This window comes from Selaginella moellendorffii, unplaced genomic scaffold (assembly GCF_000143415.4).
Source record: "Selaginella moellendorffii unplaced genomic scaffold, v1.0 SELMOscaffold_65, whole genome shotgun sequence".
NCBI classification, from domain to species: domain Eukaryota; kingdom Viridiplantae; phylum Streptophyta; class Lycopodiopsida; order Selaginellales; family Selaginellaceae; genus Selaginella; species Selaginella moellendorffii.
Window position 1 is genome coordinate 155,928 of NW_003314326.1, and position 24,649 is coordinate 180,576.

The 24,649-nt window shown below is 48.5% G+C and overlaps 6 protein-coding genes across 6 annotated transcripts; 3 read left to right on the top strand and 3 right to left on the bottom strand.

Annotated features, from left to right (window-relative positions):
• The first annotated feature begins 2 nt into the window (after positions 1-2).
• On the top strand, positions 3-2,882 carry LOC112351722 (pentatricopeptide repeat-containing protein At2g13600-like). The gene has a single exon (XM_024690092.1). The coding sequence runs from the start codon at positions 3-5 to the stop codon at positions 2,880-2,882; it is 2,880 nt and encodes a 959-aa protein (XP_024545860.1).
• A 46-nt stretch (positions 2,883-2,928) lies between these two features.
• On the top strand, positions 2,929-5,056 carry LOC112351723 (pentatricopeptide repeat-containing protein At1g11290, chloroplastic-like). The gene is made up of 2 exons (XM_024690093.1): positions 2,929-4,878; positions 5,009-5,056. The coding sequence occupies exons 1-2, from the start codon at positions 2,929-2,931 to the stop codon at positions 5,054-5,056; spliced, it is 1,998 nt and encodes a 665-aa protein (XP_024545861.1).
• Positions 5,053-6,996, bottom strand: LOC112351724 (putative pentatricopeptide repeat-containing protein At3g15130). The gene has a single exon (XM_024690095.1). The coding sequence runs from the start codon at positions 6,994-6,996 to the stop codon at positions 5,053-5,055; it is 1,944 nt and encodes a 647-aa protein (XP_024545863.1).
• A 44-nt stretch (positions 6,997-7,040) lies between these two features.
• Positions 7,041-9,485, bottom strand: LOC112351725 (pentatricopeptide repeat-containing protein At4g33170-like). Its single transcript, XM_024690096.1, has one exon. The coding sequence runs from the start codon at positions 9,483-9,485 to the stop codon at positions 7,041-7,043; it is 2,445 nt and encodes an 814-aa protein (XP_024545864.1).
• A 54-nt stretch (positions 9,486-9,539) lies between these two features.
• Positions 9,540-12,467, top strand: LOC9648962 (U-box domain-containing protein 13). Its single transcript, XM_002984906.2, has 4 exons — positions 9,540-10,064; positions 10,117-10,233; positions 10,297-10,752; positions 10,803-12,467. Exons 1-4 carry the CDS (start codon positions 9,798-9,800, stop codon positions 11,880-11,882), a joined length of 1,920 nt encoding a protein of 639 aa, XP_002984952.1. The 5' UTR covers positions 9,540-9,797; the 3' UTR covers positions 11,883-12,467.
• Positions 12,381-16,352, bottom strand: LOC9648773 (short-chain dehydrogenase TIC 32, chloroplastic). The gene is made up of 10 exons (XM_002984992.2): positions 16,076-16,352; positions 15,909-15,999; positions 14,406-15,818; positions 14,219-14,338; positions 13,933-14,164; positions 13,621-13,875; positions 13,486-13,567; positions 13,348-13,435; positions 12,691-13,288; positions 12,381-12,633 (listed from the first exon to the last, which is right to left on the bottom strand). Exons 3-9 carry the CDS (start codon positions 14,617-14,619, stop codon positions 13,050-13,052), a joined length of 1,230 nt encoding a protein of 409 aa, XP_002985038.2. The 5' UTR covers positions 14,620-15,818; positions 15,909-15,999; positions 16,076-16,352; the 3' UTR covers positions 12,381-12,633; positions 12,691-13,049.
• Between the last annotated feature and the right edge of the window lie 8,297 nt (positions 16,353-24,649).

The following is a 24,649-nucleotide window of genomic DNA, read 5'->3' on the forward strand; positions in this document are numbered from 1 at the left end:
GTATGCCCAGTTGGGCCAAATGCTGGAATTCTTCTGTGAATGGCTATTTAGCGCTTACGGAGCACCGGATGTCTCTTCAAGAGAAGAGACATGTGCCCCTTCACGTGCAGCTGAGGAACAAGGTATGTGACCTGATTGCATCGTTGAAGTCGTGTGGCAGGTCGCGAGATTTGGAGGGAGGGCGACGACTTCACCGGCAAGCAGCTGATTGCGGGCTGGAGCACAACATGTACGTTGCGAGCAGCCTGGTAGATATGTACGCCAAATGCGGTAGCATGGCAGACGCTCGCAGCGTCTTCGACGGGATGCCCCGGCCTCCTGACTTGGTGCTATGGAATGCACTGCTGTGGGGATATGCTACCAATGGCGAGGGAGAGATGGTTTTGCTGCTTCTTAAGGTAATGAACGTAAAGCACCACTGCTGCCCCCTGCCAGATGCCCAAACCTTCACTGCGGGTCTCAAGGCGTGTGCCTCTCTGGCGAATCAAGAAGAGGACTCTCAGCTAGGGGCTGTGAAGATGGTGTCACTAGAAAAGGCGATGTTTATTGCCTCTCGAGCTTCCAGAATATGCAAGGATGATGACAGGCTCCTAGCCAACACACTCATCAGCGTCTATGGCAAGTGTGGGAGCCCAGTCGACTCCCACATGGTGTTTGATAGGTTGCTGCGGCCAGATGCTGTGTCATGGACCGCGCTCATTCTCAGCTATGCTGACAACGGGGACGGCCAATCCGCCCTCACACTCTTCCAACACATGCAAGCAGATCGGAGCCATCCACCACCAAACGGGCGCACCTTTGTTGCTGTGCTCAAATCGTGTGCAAATTGCCTGGCAGCAAACGAGGAGGTGACGTTAATCGATGGTAAGCTCGTCAAGCTTGCGGCTCTGGAGGTAGGCATGGCTGTTCATGCTCAGCTGCTGCTCATAAGCTCCAAGCCCGACAGGTACGTGGTGAGCTCACTCATGGATATGTACGTCAAATGTGGGAGCTTTGCCGATGCCTGTCTAGTGTTTGACGCTGCCTGGTCTAGACGTAACGTTGATCTCGTGTCATGGACCGTGCTGGTGCTGGGCTATGCTGGTGAAGGCAAGGCAGAGGCAGCTCTCGAGTGTTTTGAGCTCATGACGCGATGTGCAGGCTGTGATTCCATGGCTTTTGCTGCTGCGTTGAGAGCTTGCCCCAATGTGGCAGCAGCAACCATCGAGCCAGCAGGCAAGTTACGGGGCCTAGAAAATGGGATGGCTCTCCATGCTCACGCAAGAGAGAGGGGCTGCGAGGAAGACAAGGTTGTAGCCAACGCTCTTGTGGATATGTATGCCAAGTGCTGGAGTATGGTCGATGCTCAAATGGTCTTTGACGGGATGCGGCAACCTGATCCCAACGCTTGGACTTCACTCATTTTGGGCTATGTTGACAATGGCATGGCTGACTTGGCGCTGGAATCGTTTGCGTCCATGACTGCCACCTTAGATGCGGGGCTCGCAACTTATACAGCTGCATTCAAGGCTTGTAGCAGTCTGGCAGCGGCCAAAGTGAATTCGAGGGGTTGTCAGCGCCTAGCAATTCTGGAGAAAGGCATGGCGCTCCACGCTCATGCTGCCAGCCGCCACAACCTTGCTTATCACACAGTCGTCTCCAACAGCCTTGTTGACATGTACGCCAAGTGTGGCAGCGCTGACGATGCAAGCCGAGTGTTTTCCACAATGCTGCAACCGGACGTGGTGTCATGCAATGCACTCATGTCGGGAGCTGCAATGCCTCGGGTTGCTCTGCAGTTCTTCGAGCTCATGCTACAGAAACAATTAGATGGCTGTCAGCCAGATGCGTGGACGTTTGCCGCGGCTTTCAAGGCGCTGGCATGTCTTGCGGAAGGAGAACAAGGGTCGGGCATCTCGGAAACAGGAAGGCCTGGCGGCAAACATGTGGTAGCAAAGCTGGTGTCTCTGGAGCGATGCATGGCCGTTCATGCGCAACTTACACAAACAAAACTATCGGACACGGTGGTTGCCAACGCCCTGCTGGATGTGTATGCCAAGTGTGGAAGCGTTGCAGACATGCGCCGTGTTTTCGACAGCATCAAATATCACACCGACGTGTCTTGGAATTCACTCATCCGCGGCTGTGCCGTGAATGGCGAGGCAGAGCTCGCCCTGGCGCTTTCACGACAAAGAGATAGTAAGGCGTCCGATAGTGGGATCCCCGCGGCAAGGGCGTGCGCGGCAGCTCTTTCGGCTTGCTCAAGTGTGGGGGACTCGGTCGCAACAAAGGCCATACACGCCCGCTTGTACAGGTACCATGATCATGGCCCTCTCGACGATGGCGGGATCCTTGTCACTTGCCTCGTCGATGCGTATGCAAAGTGCGGCCGCATTGCTGACGCACAGCACGTTTTTGACTCGGCTGCCATCGACAGCATTGACATTGCTGGATGGAATGCTTTGATCTCGGGATACAGCCGCTCAGGACATGTGAGCGCCGCGTCCGCACTGTTTGATCTCCTAGAGGAGGGCGGGCGTCCTCACCCAGACAGCGTAACATTCATCTGCCTTCTCACTGCGTGCAGCCATGGTGGATGCGTGGACAGGGCAAGGCACTACTTGCGAGTGCTGCGTGACAAGTATGGCGCCTGTGCTGGCATTGAGCATTACCACTGCGTGGTTGACATGCTTGGCCGGGTGAACGAGCTGGATGCTGCTGTGGAGGTGCTCGAGGCAATGCCCTTTCAGCCCAATGCGGTGACTTGGACGCTGCTGCTAGATGCATCTTCCAGATGGAAGTGTGCTGGAGTGGGCCGTGCTGCACTCACATCGCTAGTTTCATTGGGATTAGATTCTGAGGCTAGCAGCTACGTGCTTTCGGCCAACGTAAACACAGGCTAGCGACTGCAGGTATCACCGCAAATGCCCACACAGGTCATCTGCTTCAATGCCAGGGATCTGGACTTCCCTACATAGAAATGGATATCGTTGCCGCACCTCCAACGTGGAGCAGCTGGTGGCGCCAGTGTGGAGCCTAATTGCAGCGTTAAAATCCGCGTGCAGCACAAAGAACCTCGCGTTTGGGAAGCGAGTCCATGCCACAAGTGAGGGGACGCAGCTCTTCGCCTCCAACATCTACGCCGCCAACACCCTTGTCAGCATGTATGCCAAGTGCAGCAGTGACATGGCCGATGCGCAAGCGGCATTTGATGCCATAGCCGAGCAGGAGCGCGACGTTGTCTCATGGACCGCACTCGTGCTGGGATATGCATCCAAAGGCATGGGCCGTGTGGCCTTGGACCTCTTCCAACGCATGCAGCTGGAAGGCGGCTGCGAACCCGATGCCCGGAGCTACACTGCTGCTTTGATGGCAGTGACCAGCCTAGCACGCGACGACGTTACTTGCAAAAGGTTGTGGCTCGACATCGGCAGAGACCTTCACGTCCAGTCCGTTACCAGCGGATCATGTGGCTCGGACGTGTTTGTGGCGAGTGCCCTTGTGGACATGTATGCAAAGTGTGGGAGCATGACAGATGCCCGAGCTGTGTTTGACGCAATGCCGCACCACGATCGCGACGTTGTCACCTGGACGGCCTTGATCCTGGGATATGTGGACAACGGGCAGCCTGCTCAAGCTCTACACGCATTTGCTCAGATGCATGATCCGAGTGCTCTGACTTTCGTGGCGGCGCTCAAGGCCTGTGGCAGCCTGGGGGACCTCCACCGCGGGATGCTTATCCATTCTCAAGTTGCCAAGACTGGTTTGGACTCCAAGGACACGTTTGTCGGGGGCAGCTTGGTTGACATGTACGTTAAATGCGGCAGCCTTGCAGATGCGTGGGAAACTTTCCACAAGATGCAGCACCGCGATGTCGTGTGCTGGACGAGCATCATCCTTGGCTATGCAGAAGCTGGAGATTGCAAGGTCGCATTCGTCCTGTTTGCATGGATGCAGCTCGAGGGTTGTCAACCGGACGCCCGATGCTTTGTCGCTGCGCTGACGGCATGCTCTAGACTGGCAGCTGTGGAGGAAGCACAACCAGCCTCTGCGGTCTCGGATGGCAAGCATGACTATCTTGGAGATGGTGGTCTAAAGCCTTCAACTCTGAAGTTGAAGGCTTTAGAGAGAGGGATGGGGCTCCACTCCCAAGCCTGGCAATGCGGCCACGACGGAGATATGTTCGTTGCAAACGCGCTTGTGGATCTCTACTCCAAGTGCGGAAGCCTTTTAGATGCTCGCGGGACGTTCGACAGGATGTTCCACCGTGACGTGGTGTCGTGGAATGCCTTGCTCCTGGGATGCGCGGAGAATGAACAGGAGCTATTGGCTCTGGATCTGTTTGCGTGTATGAGGCACGAAGGTTGCAAGCCGGATGCTCGAACACACGTAGCTCTTCTCGTAGCATGCGGCAATGCAGCTATCAGCTATGGGCGGGAAATACACGCAGAGACATGCCGGAGTGGCCTCGAGGTCGAGGCATTCGTTGCAAGCTGCTTGGTCGGGTTCTATGGTAAATGTGGGAGCATCGGCAATGCCGTGCGTGTGTTTGAGACGCTAGACAGTGTGAGCCTGGTTACATGGAACGCGCTCATGGCTGCTTGCAGCTGCAACTGTGGCTCTAAGCTCGAGCAGCAAGTCACGGTGTTCACCGTGTTTGAAAGGATGCAAGCTCAGGGTGTAAAGCCAGACGGTGTCACTTTCCTCTGTGTGCTCACCGCGTGCAACCATGAAGGTTTAGTAGACAAAGGCATGGCCTGCTTCGAGTCCATGTCCTCCAAGCACGGCCTCGACCCAGCCATTCAGCACTACCACTGCATGATTGACATGCTTGGGCGAATGAACCAGCTGCATGCCGCCTTGGACATGGCTAAGACGATGCCTGTAGAGAAAACATTGGTGACCTGGACCATACTGCTGGATGCATGCAAGAAGTGGAAGAACTTGGCAGTGGCACAAGAGGCATTTGAGTCACTACTCAAGCTTCCTGGCGGGAACTTGCAGGCGTCCGCATACGTTGTCATGGCAGGACTGTATGGAAGCCTGGGCATGTGGCAGGAGCAGTCTAAAGTGCTAGCCATGGCTGTCAAGTGATGATCGAATTCCATCACGAGGAGTATGAGTAGTCGCATTGTCGCCTCCCCGTCCCTTGCTCATCCCCAGGGAGAACATGTCCGACTTCTCCTTCCACATGCCCACACTGCCGTAGATGTTGCCCATGAGAACGTAAGCGGCATCCTCCGAGTCGTCCAGCTTCATCACACAGTCGAACGCCAGCCTTCCCAGCGCAACCTCCTTCCACTTGTGACAGGCGGACAAGACGGTCATCCACGTCACGAGCTTCGGCTTGAACGGCATTGCCTTGACCATTGCCACCGCCTCGTGAAGCCGGTTAGCCCGGCCCAGCATGTCGATGGCGACGTGGTAGTGATGAACGTCGGGGTCAACTCTATACTCGGCCAGCATGCTGCGGAAGCATTTCATCCCCTTATCTACGAGGCCTGCGCGGCTGCATGACGTGAGAAGTGCCGTGAGAGACATCTTGTCTGGCTCGACTTTCTCGAACACCATTTGATGAAAGAGATCGAACACTTGAGCCGTGGCTCCCTGGCAGCTGTAGCCCGATAGCATGGAGCTCCATGACACCACGTCCTTTCTCACCATCCAAGCGAAGACGAGCTCGGCAGCAGTTAGGCTGCCACACCGGCTGTAGCAGTCCACGAGGCAGTTTGCCACAATGGTGTTGCTCTCCACTCCTTGCCTGCAGATAACGGCGTGAATCTTCTTGGCGGCATCCAGTGCAACGATATTACCGCAGGCAACCAACGCCGCCACAAACGTCTGGGGCCGTGGACTGCAGCCTTGCTGCTCCATGCACGCGAACAGATGAAGAGCACGCTCGGCTTCTCCATTCTCGGCATAGCCAAGCATCATGGCAGTCCAAGCAACAGCATCTCGCGCTTGAGTGCTGTCAAACACCTTCTTGGCATCAAGCAGGCTCCCACACTTCGAATACATGTCGATGAGCGTGTTTGCCACAAACGGGACAGAGTCACAGCCACTTGTTCTCGACTGAGAGTGGACGTCCATACCCCTCTCCAGGCATCGTAACTTCACAAGCCTTCCATCGACCAGCCGCCCTTCTTCCTTGGTTGCAAGGCTAGCACAAGCCATGAGAGCTGCGACGTAAAGCCGAGAGTTGGGAACAAAGTCCTGTTGATCTTGCATGACGCTGAAAAGCATAAGTGCTGTTTCGGGCTCTCCATTCTCGACATATCCCAGAGTCAAGACTGTCCACGACACAATGCTATGGCACGGAATCCTGTCAAAAACAGCGTGGGCTTGAGGCATGCTCCCACACTTTGACAAGAGGTCCATGAGCGTGTTGGCCACGAACACGTCGAAGCACCCGTTAGTTGACGCTTGCCAGAATATAGCCATGCCTCTGTCCATGCACCTCTTTCTGTTGTCAACTCTCTTGCCTTCCTCCTTGGCAACCAAGCTCGCACAGGCCACGAGAGCAGCAAGATAGGTGCGCCCGTCCGGCAGGCAACCCTCGTCCGCCATGCGCGAGAAGAGTTCCAAGGCTTCCCCGCCTCGTCCATTCTCCGTATACGCCAGGATAAGTGTTGTCCACGACACGGCATCCCGGCGCTGCAACTTTTCAAACTCGGCACGAGCCTCCACCAGGCTTCCACACTTGGCATACATATTCACAAGCGAGTTTAAAGCGTAGCTGTCCTCTCCATCGCCCGTCAGGTGTCCCTGTTCAAGAGCATCAGCCTGGATCCTCTTGCCAGTCCCGAGTTCCTTGAGAGTGCCAGACGCCTTGAATGCAGCTAGGACCGTCTGCCTGACTTGGTAGCGATGCTCCTGTGCAGCTTGCTTTCCTCCGAGCACCAGCGGGCCGTCATCTCCAATCATGGGTTGCCTCCAACTCCATGTGTGGATCCGCGTCCACAAAGCCCTTGGCGGCCTGCATCCCTGCTGTGGAGCCAAGTGTGGGCACCGAGGCATACACCGCTCCTTCGCCCCCAACAAATAGAAACTTGAGCAAAATATCAGACCCCAAGAGCGGCAGCCGAGGTTCTCCGCCTCATGGCCACCAACACCTCGAACTGCTCTTGCCACATCCCAAGGCTGCCGTAGATATTGGCCATCAGAGTGTAAGTGGCAGCATCGCTGTCATCCAGCCTCAAGGACGCCTCAAACGCGAGCTTCCCCAGCGGCATGTTATTCCACTTGCGGCACGCACCCAGCACGGTGGTCCATGTCACAAGTGTGGCTTCAAACGGCATGCTGGCAACCATGGTTACCGCGTCGTCGAGCCGGTTGGCACGTCCAAGCATGTCTACCATGCAGTGATAGTGCCTGATCTCCGGCTGGATGCCGTATTGAGCATGCATTGTGGCAAACAATCGCTCGCCATCGTCGACCAATCCTCCATGGTTGCAAGCGTTGAGAAGAGAGATAAACGTCACAGCATTGGGTTGCACGGCTTCGTTCTTCATGTCCTCAAAGAATCGAAACGCCTGCGCGGTACCTCCTTGGCAACTATAGCCCCCGATGAGTGCGCTCCATATCAGCACGTCCCTTGTTGTTTCCACACCCGACGCATCAAACACGAGCTGCGCGTCCAGCAGCCTCCCACATTTGCCGTAAAAGTCCACCAGCCGATGCACCACGAAAGCATTGCCCCTGTCCAGCTCCTCGCGACAAATAAGAGCGTGAATCTGTCTTCCGGCATCCAGCGCCACCAGGTTCCCGCAAGCCATGAGTCCGGCAACGTAACTCCTTGCATCGGGCGCACAGCTCAAACTCATCCTGGACAAGGTCTCGAGTGCCACCTCGTCTTCACCGTTCTCTACGTACCCCAGTAGGAGCGCATTCCAGGACACAAGGCTCCGGCCCTGCTTCATCGCATCAAACACTGCTCGAGCATCGGCCACACTCCCGCATTTGCAGTACATGTCGATGAGCGTGTTAGAAACAAAGACGTCCGACTCACACCCGCTCTCGGCTGCCTGCGAATGAATCCGTGCCCCGGTTTCCAGGCTCTGGGCCTTGACAAGCCTACCGCTGCCAACTTCTCGTTGCCATTCCTCCTTGTCTGCCAAGGCCGCACAGGCTTTCAGAGCGGCGACGTAAGTCTCGGCACCATGGCCTTGCATGCGCTGATACAGCTCCAAGGCGAGGCCACACTCCCCGTTGTCCGTGTAACCCAGCATCAACGCAGTCGACGCTACCACGTCATGGCTCGGCATGCGCTGGAAGACTCGACAGGCCTCCACAAGGCACCCGCACTTTGCATACATGAACACAAGCGTGCTTGCGACATAGACGTCAAACTCGTAGCCACTCGACCTTGCTTGTGCATGGACAGCCCGTCCCTTGCTCAGGCCCTCGTCTCGTGACGAGTGTTCCGCCACGCTGCAACAGGCCGTGAGAGCCGCAACAAAAGTCCGAGAAGTGGGAGCACAGCCGATGCGAGCAAAAAGGTCCAGAGCAGCGTCACCGTGCCCATTGTCTGCATAGCCGGAGATCATCACGTTCCACGACACAACATCGCGGCGCACCATCCTATCGAACACGTTGCGGGCATTGACAAGGCTCCCGCACCTCGAGAAGACGTCGATCACAGTGTTGGCCACGAAGGTGTCCGACTCGGCCCCAATCTCCACAGCTCCGGCATGAAGAGCGCAGCATTTGTCGAGGGACGCCACCTTAACGAGCTGGCCATCCATGAGCCGCCCCACCTCCTTGTCTGCCGAGGCCGCGCAAGCCACAAGCGCGGCCACGAAGGTCCGCGAGCTTGGTTGGCAGCCCCCCTGCGATGTCATGCTCGCAAACAGCTCCAAGCCCATGTCACCCTGCCCGTTCTCCGCAAAGCCGAGTATGAGGCAAGTCCACGACACGAGATCGTGGAGCGCCATCCGGTCGAAGACCGCCCGAGCATCGAGCAGGCTGCCACACTTGGCGTACATGTCGATGAGAGCGCTGCCCACGAACAGATCATTCTCCACCAGCTGCCCAGCCTGGGAGTGCAGAGACATTCCCCAGTCGAGGGCATCGAGCTTGGATTTGGTGGCGGCAGTGGCAACACAGGCCCGGAGCGCGGCAAGGAACGTTGGAGCGGTGGGCGGGCAGCCGGAGGACGCCATGCAGTCGAGGAGGTGGCGGGCAGCAGCCGCATCGGCAGTGGCGGCGTATCCCAGAATGAGGCTGTTCCACGACGCCTGATCGTGGCAAGGAATGCGCCAGAACGCGGCGCTCGCGTCCCTGGTATGCCCACACTTGGCATACATCTCGATGACGGCATTGTGCGCGTAGATGCTCCAGCCGCCCCTTTGCTCCGCGCCGCGATGAATGCTTCGCCCCGCCTCTACCTCCCCTGTCGCGCCACACGCCTTGAGCGCCGCGATCACGCCCGCCCATCTCACCCCCTCTGCCGCCTCCCGGGCGGGCTGCTGCCTATACGAGAAGAAGCACCCGATCGAGCGGCGCATTCATCGCATCGCCCTAAAACGCGAAGTGGAGGGAGGACGAGGGCTGACGTGTACGCGTGACGCCACATTCTCCCGCCAGCTGGCGGCGAAATTTTGATTTTTGTGTGAATGAATCAAAGTCGGACAGGGCGGCTGGGGCTTTCTCCCTTCGATCTCGTGGCTCTAATTCTCTCTCTCACTTGGATTTGTCAATTCGATTCCTGGCAAGGGCTGCTCCAGCGGCCGCGTGATTGCAACGCGTTTACAACGAGCTCCATGAATCACGCGAGATCTAAGCTGCCCTGGTGATTGATTAGGGTATCATAGGCCGCTATGGCCGGACAAGGTGAGTTCCAGGAGCTGGTGGAGACTCTCATTGGGCTGCTCAACGAGATATCATCCCTGGGGGACTACGCCAGATCGCACCGCAAGGAATGCACCAATCTCGCCCGCCGACTCAAGCTCTTGGCCCCGCTGCTTGAGGAGGCGAGGGAGGCCAGCTCGCTTGATTCCCTTAGCCCCTTCCACGACCTCAAGCTCGTTCTCCACTCGGCCAAGGACCTCCTCTCTCTCTGCCACAAGGGAAGCAAAATTTTCCTGGTAAGCCGCAAAGTTCTCCTTTGACTTGCCTGAACTGCAGATGGAAATCTAGATCATGAAAAGAGAAGGAATTGCCAGCAGCTTCCAATCCGTGACCGCGGATTTGGAGCATGTGCTAGATTCCCTGCCATACAATTCACTGAATCTCTCGGAAGAGGTCCGAGAACAGGTATGTCGACCAAAACCTGTCTTCCTTGGTGAGCTTTCGATGATGATTGTGATCCATGCGCAGGTGGAGCTCCTCCATGCGCAGCTCAAGAGGGCCAAAGGCAAAGCAGAAGTTATCGACACGGAGCTGATCGAGGACCTGATGCGATGCAGCATGAGTGACGAACGAGACTATGATAGAATGGCAGCGGAGAGACTAGCCGACAAGCTACACCTCAAAACCTGGTCCGAGATAAAGGAGGAGGAGTTTCGTGCGCAGGAGAGCCTGAAGCTCGACAAAGGTGGTGACCTTGACGCTGCAATCAAGATGGTGCTGGGAAGGCTCAAGGGCGTTGCCATCTCGGACGCGGACGAACCTTATGTTTCAATCGACAAAGCACGAGTGGACTTCGCTATGAGAAATCCCTTGTCACCGTCACCGCGATCAGACAAGCTGAGCAACCCAGCCATTCCAGAGGATTTCCGGTGCCCAATCTCGCTGGAACTGATGAAAGACCCCGTCATCGTTGCAACTGGCCAGGTTACGTGCTCTCATCGTGAATTCTTTTATTAATTGTCGTGATTCTGCAGACTTACGAGCGCTCCTACATCCAAAAGTGGCTAGATGCCGGCCACAAGACATGCCCGATAACGCAGCAGACGCTCCCGCATCTGGTGCTGACTCCAAACTATGTTCTCCGGAGTCTCATCTGTCAGTGGTGCGAAACCAACGGGATCGAACTGCCAAAGAAAGTTGGCACGAGTCGGGGTGGTCACTCGTCCGACTTGGAAGCATGTGGAGACAGGGTGGCCGTAGAGGCGCTACTGCAGAAGCTTTCCAGCCCCCAAGTGGATGTGCAAAGGATAGCTGTGGCGGACCTCAGGCTGCTGGCAAAGAGAAGCATCGACAACAGGATTTGCATTGCAGAAGCTGGAGGTGTTCCGCTGCTGATTGGACTCTTGTCATCCACGGACACGCGGATACAAGAGCATGCAGTTACCGCTCTGCTCAATCTCTCCATCCACGACCCCAACAAGGCTCAGATCGTCCAGGCAGGTGCTATAAATCCGATTGTCGAGGTTCTCAAGTCAGGCAGCATGGAGGCAAGAGAGAATGCCGCTGCTACGCTCTTCAGCCTCTCGGTTGTGGACGATAACAAGGTGACGATTGGCCAGACGGCTGCGATTCCAGCTCTAGTGAACTTGCTCAGAGAAGGCACTCCCCGAGGCAAAAAGGACGCAGCCACTGCCCTTTTCAACTTGTCCATATACCAAGGCAACAAGGCCAAGGCAGTGAGAGCTGGCGTGGTTCCGCCGCTGATGGAGCTGCTGGATCCAAACGCAGGCATGGTGGATGAAGCTTTGGCTATTCTGGCAATACTTGCAACGCACCAGGAGGGGCGCGTTGCAATCGGCCAGGAGTCAACCATCCCACTTTTGGTGGAGCTCATACGTTCCGGCTCGGCCAGGAACAAGGAGAATGCAGCTGCTGTTCTCCTTGCTCTGGGCCAGAACGACGCAGCTCATCTTGTCACAGCGCAACAGTACGACGCCGGGGTTCCTTTGGCGGAGCTCGTGCAAAACGGCACCAGCAGGGCCAGGCGCAAAGCGAGCTTGATCCTGGAGCTGATGCACAAGCAACAGCAAGAACAGTTAAACAAGCAACAATAACAACGTAAGACGAAGAAGAGAAGCAGACAGGACCAAACAACTCAATGTCGTCAACACTTTCTCTGCATGCTTACACACATGGAGGGTGGTGCTCTGTGCTCAAAGTTGCGCAGGAAGGTCCACCATCAATCAACAACACACGCAGAGCTTGGCGGTTTGTTCATTCACAGTGCTGCTGCGGCTCGGCTCAGCGACTAGATTCCAAGAACGCGAGCTTGGTTTGGATGGAATGTTGCTGAGACATGCGGAGCTCTCGGCTCCTCTTGTTCCAACACAGCCGTGATGGACCATGCATTTAGAGGACGCGGACACCTAATGATTGAAGAGGAACTGCCCTTTTAAGTGATTCACTTTGGCTTCGCTCTTTCACACATGAAGAGGCACAGATACTCCCGACTTCGTTAACATCAGGAGCAGCAGAAAGTCCACAATCAAGTAAGAACAATGCTCGTGACTTGGATTGTCCCACTGCCGCAATCGCGGCTGCTTTCTGACTCCTGGAGTTTCGTTTTCCGTTGGCTCAGGATAAATACTAGTAATCCGTTCCGGAAAACTACAATGTACGACGAATACGGAGTTACCGTCTTTGTTTGGGACTCCCCAAGCTCCGTTTCTTCGCACTATGTTGGAACGGAACTAGAGTTCCGTGGTGCTCATTTGCTCACGGTGTTTGGGGGAAGTCCGCATTTGGCAGCAATGCTTCTGGGATGTCGTATCCCAAGTAAGCTGTCGATATGTGCTGAAACCCGGTCTGGCACATGCAAATGCCCTCGTCAACCTCCCTTGGATACTTACAGCAGCAAATAACCTTTGTGCTTTCTCATAGAGAAGCTGCTCCAAAACTAGCGAGATTCTGCTTCTACACGGTCAATTTTGTGGCATGATTGCTCTCCGTTCTGTTTTTCTTCGAGCTGCCAAGAATCTTTGTGGCTTTGTACGATGGGAGCCTCCATCCTCTTCGGTTCTTGCGTACTTCTCCAGATGATCTTGCCCATAGCATGATGAAGATTACATAATATAAATCTGTTGCCGCAGCTTACCTGGAGAGAGCTCAGAAAGAATCGGTATAATACACCTGGAAATTCCATGCGAGGTGATGTGAAACAGCTTATAGAGCTGCGAGCAAGATCCAGAGCGACAGTGAAAGCCGCACAATAGTGGGAGCCGCTAAGATGGCAGATGGCAGTCTTCTAGATTAGCGTGGGACGCGATGAGGTCCTCTGTGTAGGCCCATAGCTCTTTGCCCAGCTCCATGTCGCTGGCATACTTGCTGCCTGAGGTTTCCTGGCAGTCTGCAAAGTATTTTCCGGAAATGCCCTCGACATCTGGGTGTGCCGCCACGTAGCATGTTGTAGCTGCTCCTTGTTCAATCGTCTTCAAGAATGGTTCAATCCACGAAAATGCCACTGGAACGGGGCAAAGATCAGAATCAATCCAGATGGAATATTCAGGTAAGCTTTCTCACAGCCTGCTGGTTCAGCAAATTTCTCAACGAAGCTGCTGTTGAATACTCCAGGGTGCAACGCGTTCACGGAGATGTTCACTCCTTGCTCCTGGAGAACGTTCAGACCAGAGGAGCAAAAACAAAGTAAACAGGACCAACCTCGAGTCTACGTGCCAGTTCCTTGGCAAACAATATGTTAGCAAGTTTGGTCTGTGCATAAACCGTGGACAGTCCATGAATGCTGCAAATTCATTGTAATGTGTAAGTTTTCTTTATAACCATACCATACTATACCTCTGCAAAACAGGGACTGCGAACATCCAACTTTTTCTGTGAAGATTCTTAAAATTAATTCCCCGAGCACTCTCGTGTTGGCTGGAAGCAACAACGACGATTCTGCCTCGGTTGCCGGATTGCGTTGCAGTCTCCTCTATCAAGTCGAGCAGTGAGTGAGTGAGAACGAAATGGCCAACGTGATTCACTGCAAATGTCATCTCCAGGCCATCCTCTGACAGGACGAACTGGCTTGAAGCGATTCCTGCATTGTTACTTCAGACATAACTTTGTCAACCATGAGCTTTAATTTGTGTGTATGAAGATACTTACATGAGTATGTGAAGTGGCAGGCCCAGAGCTTTGAACTTAGCCACGAAGTTTCGCACAGAGTACATCGACCCGAGATTGAGATGGAGCACGGTGACCTGTGCATTGGGTGTTTGCTCCAAAATCTTGAGTTTTGCTGCGTGTGCAGCCTTAAGGCTCTCGGAGGCAATGACGACATGAGCACCTCTTCTTGCGAGCACTCTAGATGTTTCGAATCCAATCCCAGCGCTACCGCCTGCACATGGAGGAAAGGTATGGTGTCGATGCCGAAACCGATCAATTCCCAGACCTGTGATGAGAACAACTTTGGAATCAAGGGAGATGCCATCCATGACTTCCTCTGCAGTCGATTTCGCACGGCTCCTTTGGCTCTCTTCAACCTTGGGGGAGACAAGGCTCTGGAGCTCCTCTGTATAGCATTCAATCATTTTGCTGTTCGACCATACCCATGAATCTAGAACAGCACTACTGCTTACTCAGTGATCCGAGAAGGGCCTCTTGAGGCGGAGCTGCCCGTGCCACAACCTTGGATCTCGCACGTTTGCTGCATTTCCTGCTACTTCTGGGCTTCGCTATTGGTGCAGCTGATGCAACTGGTAACAGGAGCTGGAGTGATGCACAACGGGTTGCCATTTTTCCAATACGCCACAGACTCCTACACGGTAACTCCTTAGCACACTCACCATTCATTAGTAACGGGACCACTGGTGGGAGGGATGGGTCACCTTGTCCTTTTGTTTTTCACGTGAATGAAGGAATTCAAGGGCTGTTAGGGACTGCAGATCTTGGGAGATCGCCATCATGACAATGTTTTCGTGCCTTATGGCGTATATCTGGCCATTTACCTCGGTGGAACGGAGGAGAGCTTCAAGTTCAAGGAGTGTAATACATTCTAAATACCATGTATCATTATTTTATTCGCTCTGAGCCAAAAGCATCCTCGCTGTCTCGCTACATTCTGCCGTTCTTTGCTCGCCTTGCTGTCTGATGGCGTGGCAAGTTAGGATGTAGGGTTATGTTACGTAGGAGACACTTCGTAGAATAATTCTAAACACAAAGAGGAGAATAATGACTAGTTAGAACTATTAGCTAGAGCTTTCTCTCCTTCGAACAATCTCTTGTGGACTTTAGCAAACAAAGATGGCTGCGGAGTGCAACTGTTGTCAGTCGTCTTGAAGTTGTCAAAATCCAAGCCGACTTTAGCAGCAGCAAGCCGCAGCTCGGGGGCAATGGACTTGGGGAGGCTTGAACTCCGTGTGTAGACAATAGCCCCACCATAGCCGTCCCATGCATCGTTGGACCCGGTGTAGTACACGAAAATGTAGTCGTCCGGTTGCTTGTTGAGCCGCGCGGAGACGATGAACCTGCGCAAGAGCCCCCAATCAATCCGTCAATTGCTCATGAAGGATTCGCAGCTATGCTGGCAATCGCGCACCGCACGCACACGGAAGCTTTCCTTATAAGATTCATGGCGGTTGTTGGACGTTTGCTCACCAATCTTCCTTGTAATTGAGGTACTCGTTGTCATGATTGGAGAGGACTCCCGGGCGTTTGGGATTCTTCTGCACAAAATTTTGTGTTGCGTCGCGTGTGATGAAGCCGCCGTCGGGGGTGGTCACCCTCCACGTCAATTTTCCGGTGAGCTTGTTGGGGCTGGCCGAGAACTCATGGACTTGGCAATCGTAGAGATCGAACAAGGGATTGAGACCGCTGGTAATATACCATGTGCCTGTGAAGTCTTGGGTGTTGAACTTTTCCACCAAAGCGCAGTCTGGAGGTACCGGGTAGGTGCCGTCGTTGGCACTTTGAGGGATGCACTTTTTTTTGCTCAGGAGGCATGTGTTGAATTCCTCTACAACCTTGTTCTGGAAAATGTCTCCACATCTGACCTATATTCGGAAACAAAACGAGAGAGAGAGAGAGGAACAGAAACAGAGTGAAAAACTTGATCCCAGAAAGTCTATAAAATCAAATAATACTTGGCAATTCAAGTCTCCTGGACTGCAAATTTCCAGACAAACTAAATTGGCAGCGCATGAAGGATCTCCCACGCATCGAACCAGCTCAGATCTGAAGAACATGCGATCAGCTGGATTCACAAGAAACAACGAATCCCAACAAATGAGGAGGTGGAGCACAACAGCACCTGCATCCACCCAAAAGACATTTCCATGTTTTTTGAGCGGTCTCGATGTCCAGAGCCACAGCTTGGTTTGCTGGGTGCAAGAGCAAACACGTTCCCAGGATCAAGCCCCATGCATTGACTTTGAATCCCGGCCCGGTACTTTTTGTTGCTACATTCGCCACTCTTCGGATTCGGACAAGCCGGTGCGGAGCCGTTGTACTGGCAATCTGCTCCTTCTTTACCTGCACGCCATAGAACATCTTGCAACTCTTCTCATTCAAGGCCCATCCTACGGCCTTGCAGTGATACATTTCAAGAAGCCTCCAAACAAACAAGGGACTGATCGTGAAACACCCGAGGTGGGGGGAGGGGGGGGGGGATACTAAATCTTTCCCCTTCTGTATCGAACCATGTCAACATGTTGCTTTTGTGGGCCTTCTCAATCTAAGGCCTGGGACATTCCACGCTGCCAAGATTCTCCAGGCAAAAACGCACGTTTCTAGAATTGACACAGCTTGGAGGACGCGTGGGATGTCGTTAGTTTTACGGAAAGAAAAACGAATTTCTATTGCGGACTTGACACGCAATTGCGCCAGCTTCTCCAGCTCCACTGCTCCACCTACCGGCAACGAAGTTTCTTTGGCCACAAGGACAAACAGTACGGAACGCCGTAAAATCGAGCTGAATGGTTTATGGACGCAGCAGCTATCTTCTGGAAGTATGGCACATCGGCCAGTGGAAACCTTTGGTGCACCAGGCCGTCTTGAACATATAGGCCATCCTAAAGATGGTGATGCCCAGGCCCTGCAATTCGAAACTCCAAGAAACGCTCCTATTACTTACTGCTCAAAAGCACAAACCAGGAAGGAGTCCTTCGTGGGAGAATTCGCAACATATGAGAGCTATAGCGGGAACTGCGTTCATTGAGCTCGAATGGATCTTGGCGATGAGACTGTTGTAGAGAGGCTTGTGGCAATTAACTGTTGGAAATTTGTGTATGCATTACCTTGTGCATGCTCGACAAGCGCCGTAGCGCTTTGTGTGCCCATCTAGCCCAAAACTCCATACCAAGAAACAGCAGTTGCACCTAATGCGAAAGACACCGTGCCAAGGATTTCCAGAGCAGGCAATTCACTGCTGCCTTTCTGAACATAGTTAAAGATTTCTCTTTTGTGATCAAGTCTATGTGTGTCAAAAGCTCACATACCATATTATGGCATGTTATATGTGATCCCAAGAAGTACTGAGGTGGGTAGTGTGGCAACAAATTTTATTATACTGCAAAATATATGAATTTAAAACATATGTGTGCTTCAATTGTTTAGCAAAATAATCTTTTGGTTCCCACTTTTTTTTCAAAGGCATATATATTGCATTGATGGCCACACATGAATTCTTAATTCACTTACCACATTAGCATATTCTTCAGAATGGCAGGGAAGCACAACTAAACCATACATTGTAGATGCTACCCCCAAAAGAGTGTTGGCCATGAGCCTCACATGACTGTTGTCTATTGCTGGTTGCATTAATTTGGCATTGACTTGATTACATTGTAGAAGGCATTGAGCATGCACTCACAATCTTCAGTGGCTACATGCATCTGGGTGTTTGATTTAGAGTCTGGCCAATCTCTACCTCAGAATGGGCAAGAATTGCAAATGTTATACGTATTGTGACATGGCACTCAAGCTCTTCACCAAGAATGAGGTTTGATAGGGAATGGAATCCCATGGCAGCAGCAGACATTGGCTATTGGATGAGACTATTAATGGATTGATAGAGATTGTGGTGTTGTATAGCACACTGGATGAGCCGGAGTGTGATATCCTGCTGTATTGGGTAGTGTGCTTGACACAATTGAGCATCTTGGGTTGGCCACAATCAAGGCACAGATAGAGATTCTTCTATATTCTTGTTTCCAAGTTCCATAAATCATGAATTGAATCAAATCACTCATAAAAGAGTAGAAGACATGGTTTCACATGTGGCATGAAGTACATGAAGTATCTGTTTACGTGGTATATCCCATTCAAATATTACAATGCAATTGTGTGTATAATATTTTTATGTGCAACTGAAAAAAAAAAGTATAGTAACACATGTGTAAATAAAAGATACACCCCTGTGCAATTGCCACCACTGGGACCGAAATGCCACCAACTCGCTTACCATTGTAATATCTTGTCCCAAGTGTTATGCCACACTCTTAGTGACAAGGGCCTAGAGCAAGGGTCTATTCTTGAAATATAAACAATCTTTAGAACTAAATTTATAAAAAATTTCAAGTTTGGTATATTTGCAAATATACATTTTGAAGGTTTATTCTGAAGTTTAAGAGCATTTCAAAAGAATATTCTATTTTAACCTAGAAAAAATTGGCAACCCAATTAGATTAAGCTTATATATATAGAATATATATATAAATATAGTTATTATTGGGCATTTTGAGTTGATCCTGATTTGATTAGAGAGGAAATTATACATAGTTTGATGCAAGACTTTTTTTATTGATAAAGGCCCACCTTGCTCAATCAAGACTTTTGTAAATGAAGGTTTGTATAGTGAAATAGAGTATTTGAGAAACAAGGAGGCATCAATGAATTTCACTTCAAGTAGCAAGTGAAAGATAAATCAAATATAACTCTAAGAAACATGATGGATAAAATGTATTTTGAGCACAGTATAATGGAAATTCAATGGTTTATGCCAAATTGTTTAGTGTATGGAAATTTTCTTGTTTAAAGCAATCTAGATAACATGTTTAATGTCGAGACTAATACAAATTATACTTTCAAAAAGACACTTCTCTTGTATAGTGTTTGCTCTATTAGTTTTGTGCATTATAAACCTTTGATCAGCTTTGATGGCATATATTTGACTTCAAGGAAATGGTCTTATTCCCTCTTTCATTTAGTATAACCAATGTTAAAACAATGAGAAATGCATTTAGTTCCTTGAGCATTTGAAAATGTTAATTAAAACTTAGTATTAAAATGATATGCCTTATAATTTCCTTTTTAATTGGTAAAAAAATGTGTTAGAAGGTGTTTAATCAACATTCAATAATGTGTATCACAAATTTTATATGAGACATTTTATTGAGAACTTTTGAAAAGTATTTATTTTCTTTTAAAAGCATGTCATGCTCTATGTTTTTGAACTTTGATGTAGTTATAGTAGAGATTTATGATAAAAATCCAAATATCACCTTTTGGATGCTGGAGTCAAAGTATTAGGCAACTATATTTTTTGAAGGGAACAATTTGAACATTTGACAAGTAATATTTTTGAGTGTTTAAATGTGTGGTTATTTGAAGCTTAAGATATGTCTATCCTTAAAATGCTTTAGCATATTTTGTGCAAACTAGCTAGATTTTCTAGCATTAATTGAAATTGATGAAGTATATAGTAAGAGTGGAAGGCACAACTAACACTAATAGACAATGCATAAAAATTTCTTTATGATGCAATTTTATAAGCTTGCTATTATACCCTCAGATCCTATTATATTTGAAGTACATATACAAAGGTATACTTGTGTGGTGAACATACTAACATAGTGTTGCTTATGCTTTAGATAGCAAAAAATATGATTGCCTTGTGTTTATGCAATTTGGTATTAAAGAGGTTTTGAGTCTGACTCTGTTAATTGGCTAAAAAAATCATATTACATATTGAAATTGACATGTAATAATCCAATTTAGTCAGTGTGGTTGATTATAATCAACTAAATAGAACGACTTGAAAAATGATTTGCAAATATTCAAATATAAATGGAAAAGGCCCATGAACAAGAATGCACCCTCTTTTCCAATTGGTTAAGGATTTTGGGATACTTGCCTACACAACACTCATAATTGTATAGTATGATTAAAAAGGTGATCAATAAAATGACTAAGATATGCTAAGAAAGTATTGCATATCATTTATAAACTTTAGCATAGAGAACTTTAGTTGCAAAACTTTTCATACATCATGGAAATGCTCCTTTTATATCCCCTCTAGATCAAAACATTATCAATAAAGTAAGTGGTCATCTTTGGCATATTATAAAGAACATTGTTTATTATATATTGGAAAGTCACCAAAGTATCATCCAACCTTCATAAAATTTTTATATAAACCAAATGGTACATAGAAAGTAGTTTTAGGATATCTTTCTTATCTATCGGCACTTACTAGTACCCAACAATGAGATCAAAACATATGAAGTTCATAGTCATCTTTATTTATCATATGTTGCCAAGTCATTAAAGCATCATTTAACCTAAATGACATCACAAAAAACTCATATAAACCAAATGGTACATGGAAAATAGTCTTAGAGATATCCTCTTTGACTATAGTACTTATTAGTACCCAATAGTGAGATCCAACTAATAGTTTCACCCCAAATGATATAGGAGATCTATAGTATGGGTATACATTTAAAATTGTCACAATATTCAATAAGTAATAGTAAGATCATCAAAAGGATTGAAGAGAATATAGAAAAGCATAAAGGAAAAATGATAAAAAATAAAAGTGATACAAAAATAATTGAAATAAAGGCAAAAATAATGGGATGGAATGGAATAAAAGCAAGAAATATGGAAAAAATATAAATAAGTATGAGATAAGAGGGAGAAGCCTCATCATCACATTTGGTATGATTATGTTTCAACTAATCTGTATCAAGAATAAGGTTAAAAGCTTGATTTAGCACCACTTATAAAGATTGATGCTCAAGATTGTGATCACCTATACATACAATGAAGTCCATAACTATTGTTATAGAGGATGAAGGTTAGCTTTGTTACATAACACAAATGCAGATGACAACATTTGACAATAGACTATCAAAAATAAATTTAGAATTATATCAACAAATATGAAAAAGATAACAATGTTATTAACATATTCACATAAGGACCCTCCACTAAGGACATTCTATAATTTAACAAGTTTTAAAAATAAATATTGAGTGAATTAGTGCCAAGTGAAGCCCTTGATGATACTTTAAAAGGTTTGTATAATATATCATTTCTTGAAAGAACTTTTATGTCAAGTCCTTCCACTGTAATAACATTGACAAGATGTTATTGAAACTAAAATTTCCACCTAAGAATTTAAGAAAGTCAATGAAAAAAACATTGACAATACCAATATATGTGGCCAACATCATTACATACTTAACAATGAATGTCATAACTTTGTTTATATCCTCATCCTTGTCCTTGAATGTGAGTAACAACAACATCAACCCTTATGAAAGCAAAATCATCCCTCACAAAATGTAAAGCTAAAGTATGTGCAATTACAAGTGGGAGAGGTAATATCTCATAACATTATGTCAACTAAAGAATATGGTCCAAGGTTGCTAAAGCAAGTATATGCATAAGCCCTACAAAATCTTGACAAAGCATTAGCCACAATATGCCCAACTTGATTCACTTTTATATATTAAACTCTTCACAAAGTAAAAAACTTTAGAAGCAAATACTAATTAACTTAAATAACCTTTGATGGAGACAATGTAATTGTTAAAATACATCATCACGATCATCAACATGTTTAAATGCATGCTTGAAGACATTTAAAAGAAAGTTATAACTTACACAAATAACTTCACTCAAACTATTATACATACCATTGTAATGCCATTCTTTGAAGACAAATGGAAAATTTAAACATATACCCAACATTATCATATATATGATAAGTGGTAATCACTATGATGTGATTAAACCAATGTATATATATCATCTCTAGGATTTCCAGAAAATAAATTTAGTTGGACATAAAAATTGGTAAAGGGAACTAAATTAAATGTTGTGAACACCATCATCAATTAAGTCTAATTATTCAATTGCATTTACATAGCATTAAGTAATTCCACTAATTGTTGCAAAGCAGAAACAGCCAGCTGCTGCAAAGGGGGCAATTGCCCATCCATGGATGCCAAAAAAGATAAGAAGGAAGAAATGTTTATAAATGGCAAACCATTCTAAATGATGGACTTAAACAAATAACTTATAGCCATAAAAAAGAAGTATGTCATGCCATCTAGAATATTTCTAGTATTTAGTGATCTTTACATCAATAATGATAAAACTAGATCAAGCAAAAAAGGCACAAATGTAAGCACTCCTTAAGGATCCACTATATAGATTATATTAATTTGTATTAACATATATATAGTGAATGATCCAAATTGAATCCAATCCACTATGCTAGTAATAATATATTGCATCATAGACCTTCTAAATGTTATAAACCAAATATTGCTGTATAGTGCAATTATTGTTATAGAATTCTACAATTCTATAGAAAAATTATTATAGAATTGAAATAGAAAATTTAAAATTTAAAGTTTGAAAGTGGAATTTAAATTCCACCTTTAAAATGTCAATGTGAATAGTATTCTGCTAGAAGGATTTCTCCTACTATAAGGGTTGGTCATGGTGGCGGGATCACGCCGTCGCGCTAGTGAACACCTTGGCTCTTCTTCTACTAGTGGGAAGCGCCCTAGATATGGCGCCTCCTCTTCTTCCTCCACACCCACATTGCTAGGGCGCGGGGGGCGCGCCTCGTCTAGGGCTGCCAATGGCGTGTCATGATCAAATGCCAGCCAGGTAACAGTGGCAAAGGAGGAAAATTTTGGATTGAGAGAGGATGGACATGAAAAATTGCATAATGGCTGTCAAATTTGTGTTTTCTAACTTATTAGAAATCTCTTATCAAGATCTTGGTATGGTCTTTGGACCACCATGTGTTCTCCTCGAGCAGCTTGAGGCTGGCCTATGTATAATGCTCTTGAGGTCCTGGCAATCACCAATATGGTTTCCTAGCTCCTGAACCCCTCCTGAATCATGCATGATCCATCGTCCAGAAGTTGTATGTCATGGATTAGTCAGTGATGCTCGTATAATGGTAGAGTCCATCCAATGAACAATTGCCATGGACATGTCAGTAGCTTGTAGAACTCCCACAAAGACTAGAAAGTAACAGTTGCTGCTGAAGTCTGGCACAACTTGAAACAATTACTGCTTTTGCAAGTACGCAAAAGCACATCACTGGAGACAAATACCCAATCTGGGAAAATGCTGCAATGCAAGCAATCCTTCCATGTACAAGCTTCTGGTGGTTGCCAAGCAGAAAAATAGCCCGAAAATGTCTCAAGCTGTGCTCCTCCATGAAAAACTAAATTAAACAAAAGTCAGGAAACAACACCAATGAGAAACCAGAGTAGAGAGGTGGCTTGGCTGTCTAGAAAGTTGCAGCAGGCTCCCAGCACCCAAATGAGCCTCAGAAATTAGAGCATTCTCACAGAAGCATCTACTGAACTACCTTCCAAGTGGATGTGGAGCATCATTAGCTGGCAAGCATGCATTCGCTTTGCTGCTTATAGCGAATGCCCTCGTGAGGTATTTGATATAGACTAGGTAGTGCGGCTTTGGAGACCTGAGCATGCTCTATTGACGAGCTCTCCCATGTTGAGGCGCTAGTAGCAATTGCCGCACATGCACCTCTCTTAATACCCGAAAGACACACAAAAGCTACAAAACAATGCCGAAGGCACAGAATTGTAGCTCAGGGGATGCTGGGCACTTAACCCACTGAGCAACATTTGCCCTGTTGCAATCTCATAAGCATACAACTCCTTTGTCACACAACACTCTTACAAGATAACGGAGATACAGAGTGGGGAAGCATAACCTCCACAGGGTTGTTGGTTGGACACTCCATGGGAGGAACGCCACTGATATGCCATCGAGGTATCGGGCCCAGCCTACACCCGCTTGTGCTCTACTGCCTAGTACGCGTCTTGCGGTGTATGACGAAGCTCATATGTTCCGGCTTGGCAAGGATTCAAGGAACAAGGAGAATGCAGCTGCTGTTCTCCTGGCTCTGGGCCAGAACAACTCATCTCAACAGTACGTGCCTTGGTGGTGGAGCTCGAGCAAAATTGCACCAGCAGGGCCAGGCGCAAAGCGAGTTTGATCCTGGAGTTGATGCACAAGCAACAGCAAGAACAGTTGAGCAAGCAAGGAGAAGAGAACCAAACAGGATCAACAATTCAATGCCGTTAATACGTTCTCGACATGCTTACACAAGCAGGGCAGACAGGATGGCGCTTCAAAGTGCTGTGCTGGGCGGTTCACCATCAATCAACAACTGTTCGTCCTCAGGCCAAGCTTGGCGGTTTGTTCATTCACTGGTCTCTGAGCATGAGCAGAGCCGAAGCAGCAGTTTTACACAGACTTGGTTTGGATTGACAGGGATGGCGCAATGGAATGTGGCAGCTCCTCTCGTTCTAACGAGCGTCATGATTCAGCTGCGCAGCCGGATGAATCGCATGCACTTGGAGGTGGATGGATTGGACGCGGACACTTAACGTGTACTGTCTTACACAAAGCAACGAGACGATCTTTAATGTTTGAAAGCAACTTCCCATAAGCCAAAATGTCAAGTAAAGCATATCTTTTGTTTGTGGCGGTTCAACATCACGGGCACTCAATTCACATTCGCCAGGATCAGGCAGGATCCCTGCCGAAAATCCTGGTAGCTAAAGTTCATTGCAACATCCAAGGGCGATGTTTCACACTGTTC

Bases quoted from the DNA above. Each gene is read 5' to 3' on its own strand.
- LOC112351723 (XM_024690093.1), top strand. From the start codon at position 2,929: ATGCCAGGGATCTGGACTTCCCTACATAGAAATGGATATCGTTGCCGC. The intron at 4,879-5,008 runs GTGACCTGGACC...TTGTCATGGCAG, and splicing joins TGCCTGTAGAGAAAACATTG to GACTGTATGGAAGCCTGGGC.
- LOC112351725 (XM_024690096.1), bottom strand. From the start codon at position 9,485: ATGCGCCGCTCGATCGGGTGCTTCTTCTCGTATAGGCAGCAGCCCGCC.
- LOC9648962 (XM_002984906.2), top strand. From the start codon at position 9,798: ATGGCCGGACAAGGTGAGTTCCAGGAGCTGGTGGAGACTCTCATTGGG. The intron at 10,234-10,296 runs GTATGTCGACCA...ATCCATGCGCAG, and splicing joins CGGAAGAGGTCCGAGAACAG to GTGGAGCTCCTCCATGCGCA. The intron at 10,753-10,802 runs GTTACGTGCTCT...GTGATTCTGCAG, and splicing joins TCATCGTTGCAACTGGCCAG to ACTTACGAGCGCTCCTACAT.
- LOC112351722 (XM_024690092.1), top strand. From the start codon at position 3: ATGCCCAGTTGGGCCAAATGCTGGAATTCTTCTGTGAATGGCTATTTA.
- LOC112351724 (XM_024690095.1), bottom strand. From the start codon at position 6,996: ATGCCTCGGTGCCCACACTTGGCTCCACAGCAGGGATGCAGGCCGCCA.
- LOC9648773 (XM_002984992.2), bottom strand. From the start codon at position 14,619: ATGAATGGTGAGTGTGCTAAGGAGTTACCGTGTAGGAGTCTGTGGCGT. The intron at 14,339-14,405 runs GTAAGCAGTAGT...AATGCTATACAG, and splicing joins GGCCCTTCTCGGATCACTGA to AGGAGCTCCAGAGCCTTGTC. The intron at 14,165-14,218 runs GTCTGGGAATTG...CTCCATGTGCAG, and splicing joins CAAAGTTGTTCTCATCACAG to GCGGTAGCGCTGGGATTGGA.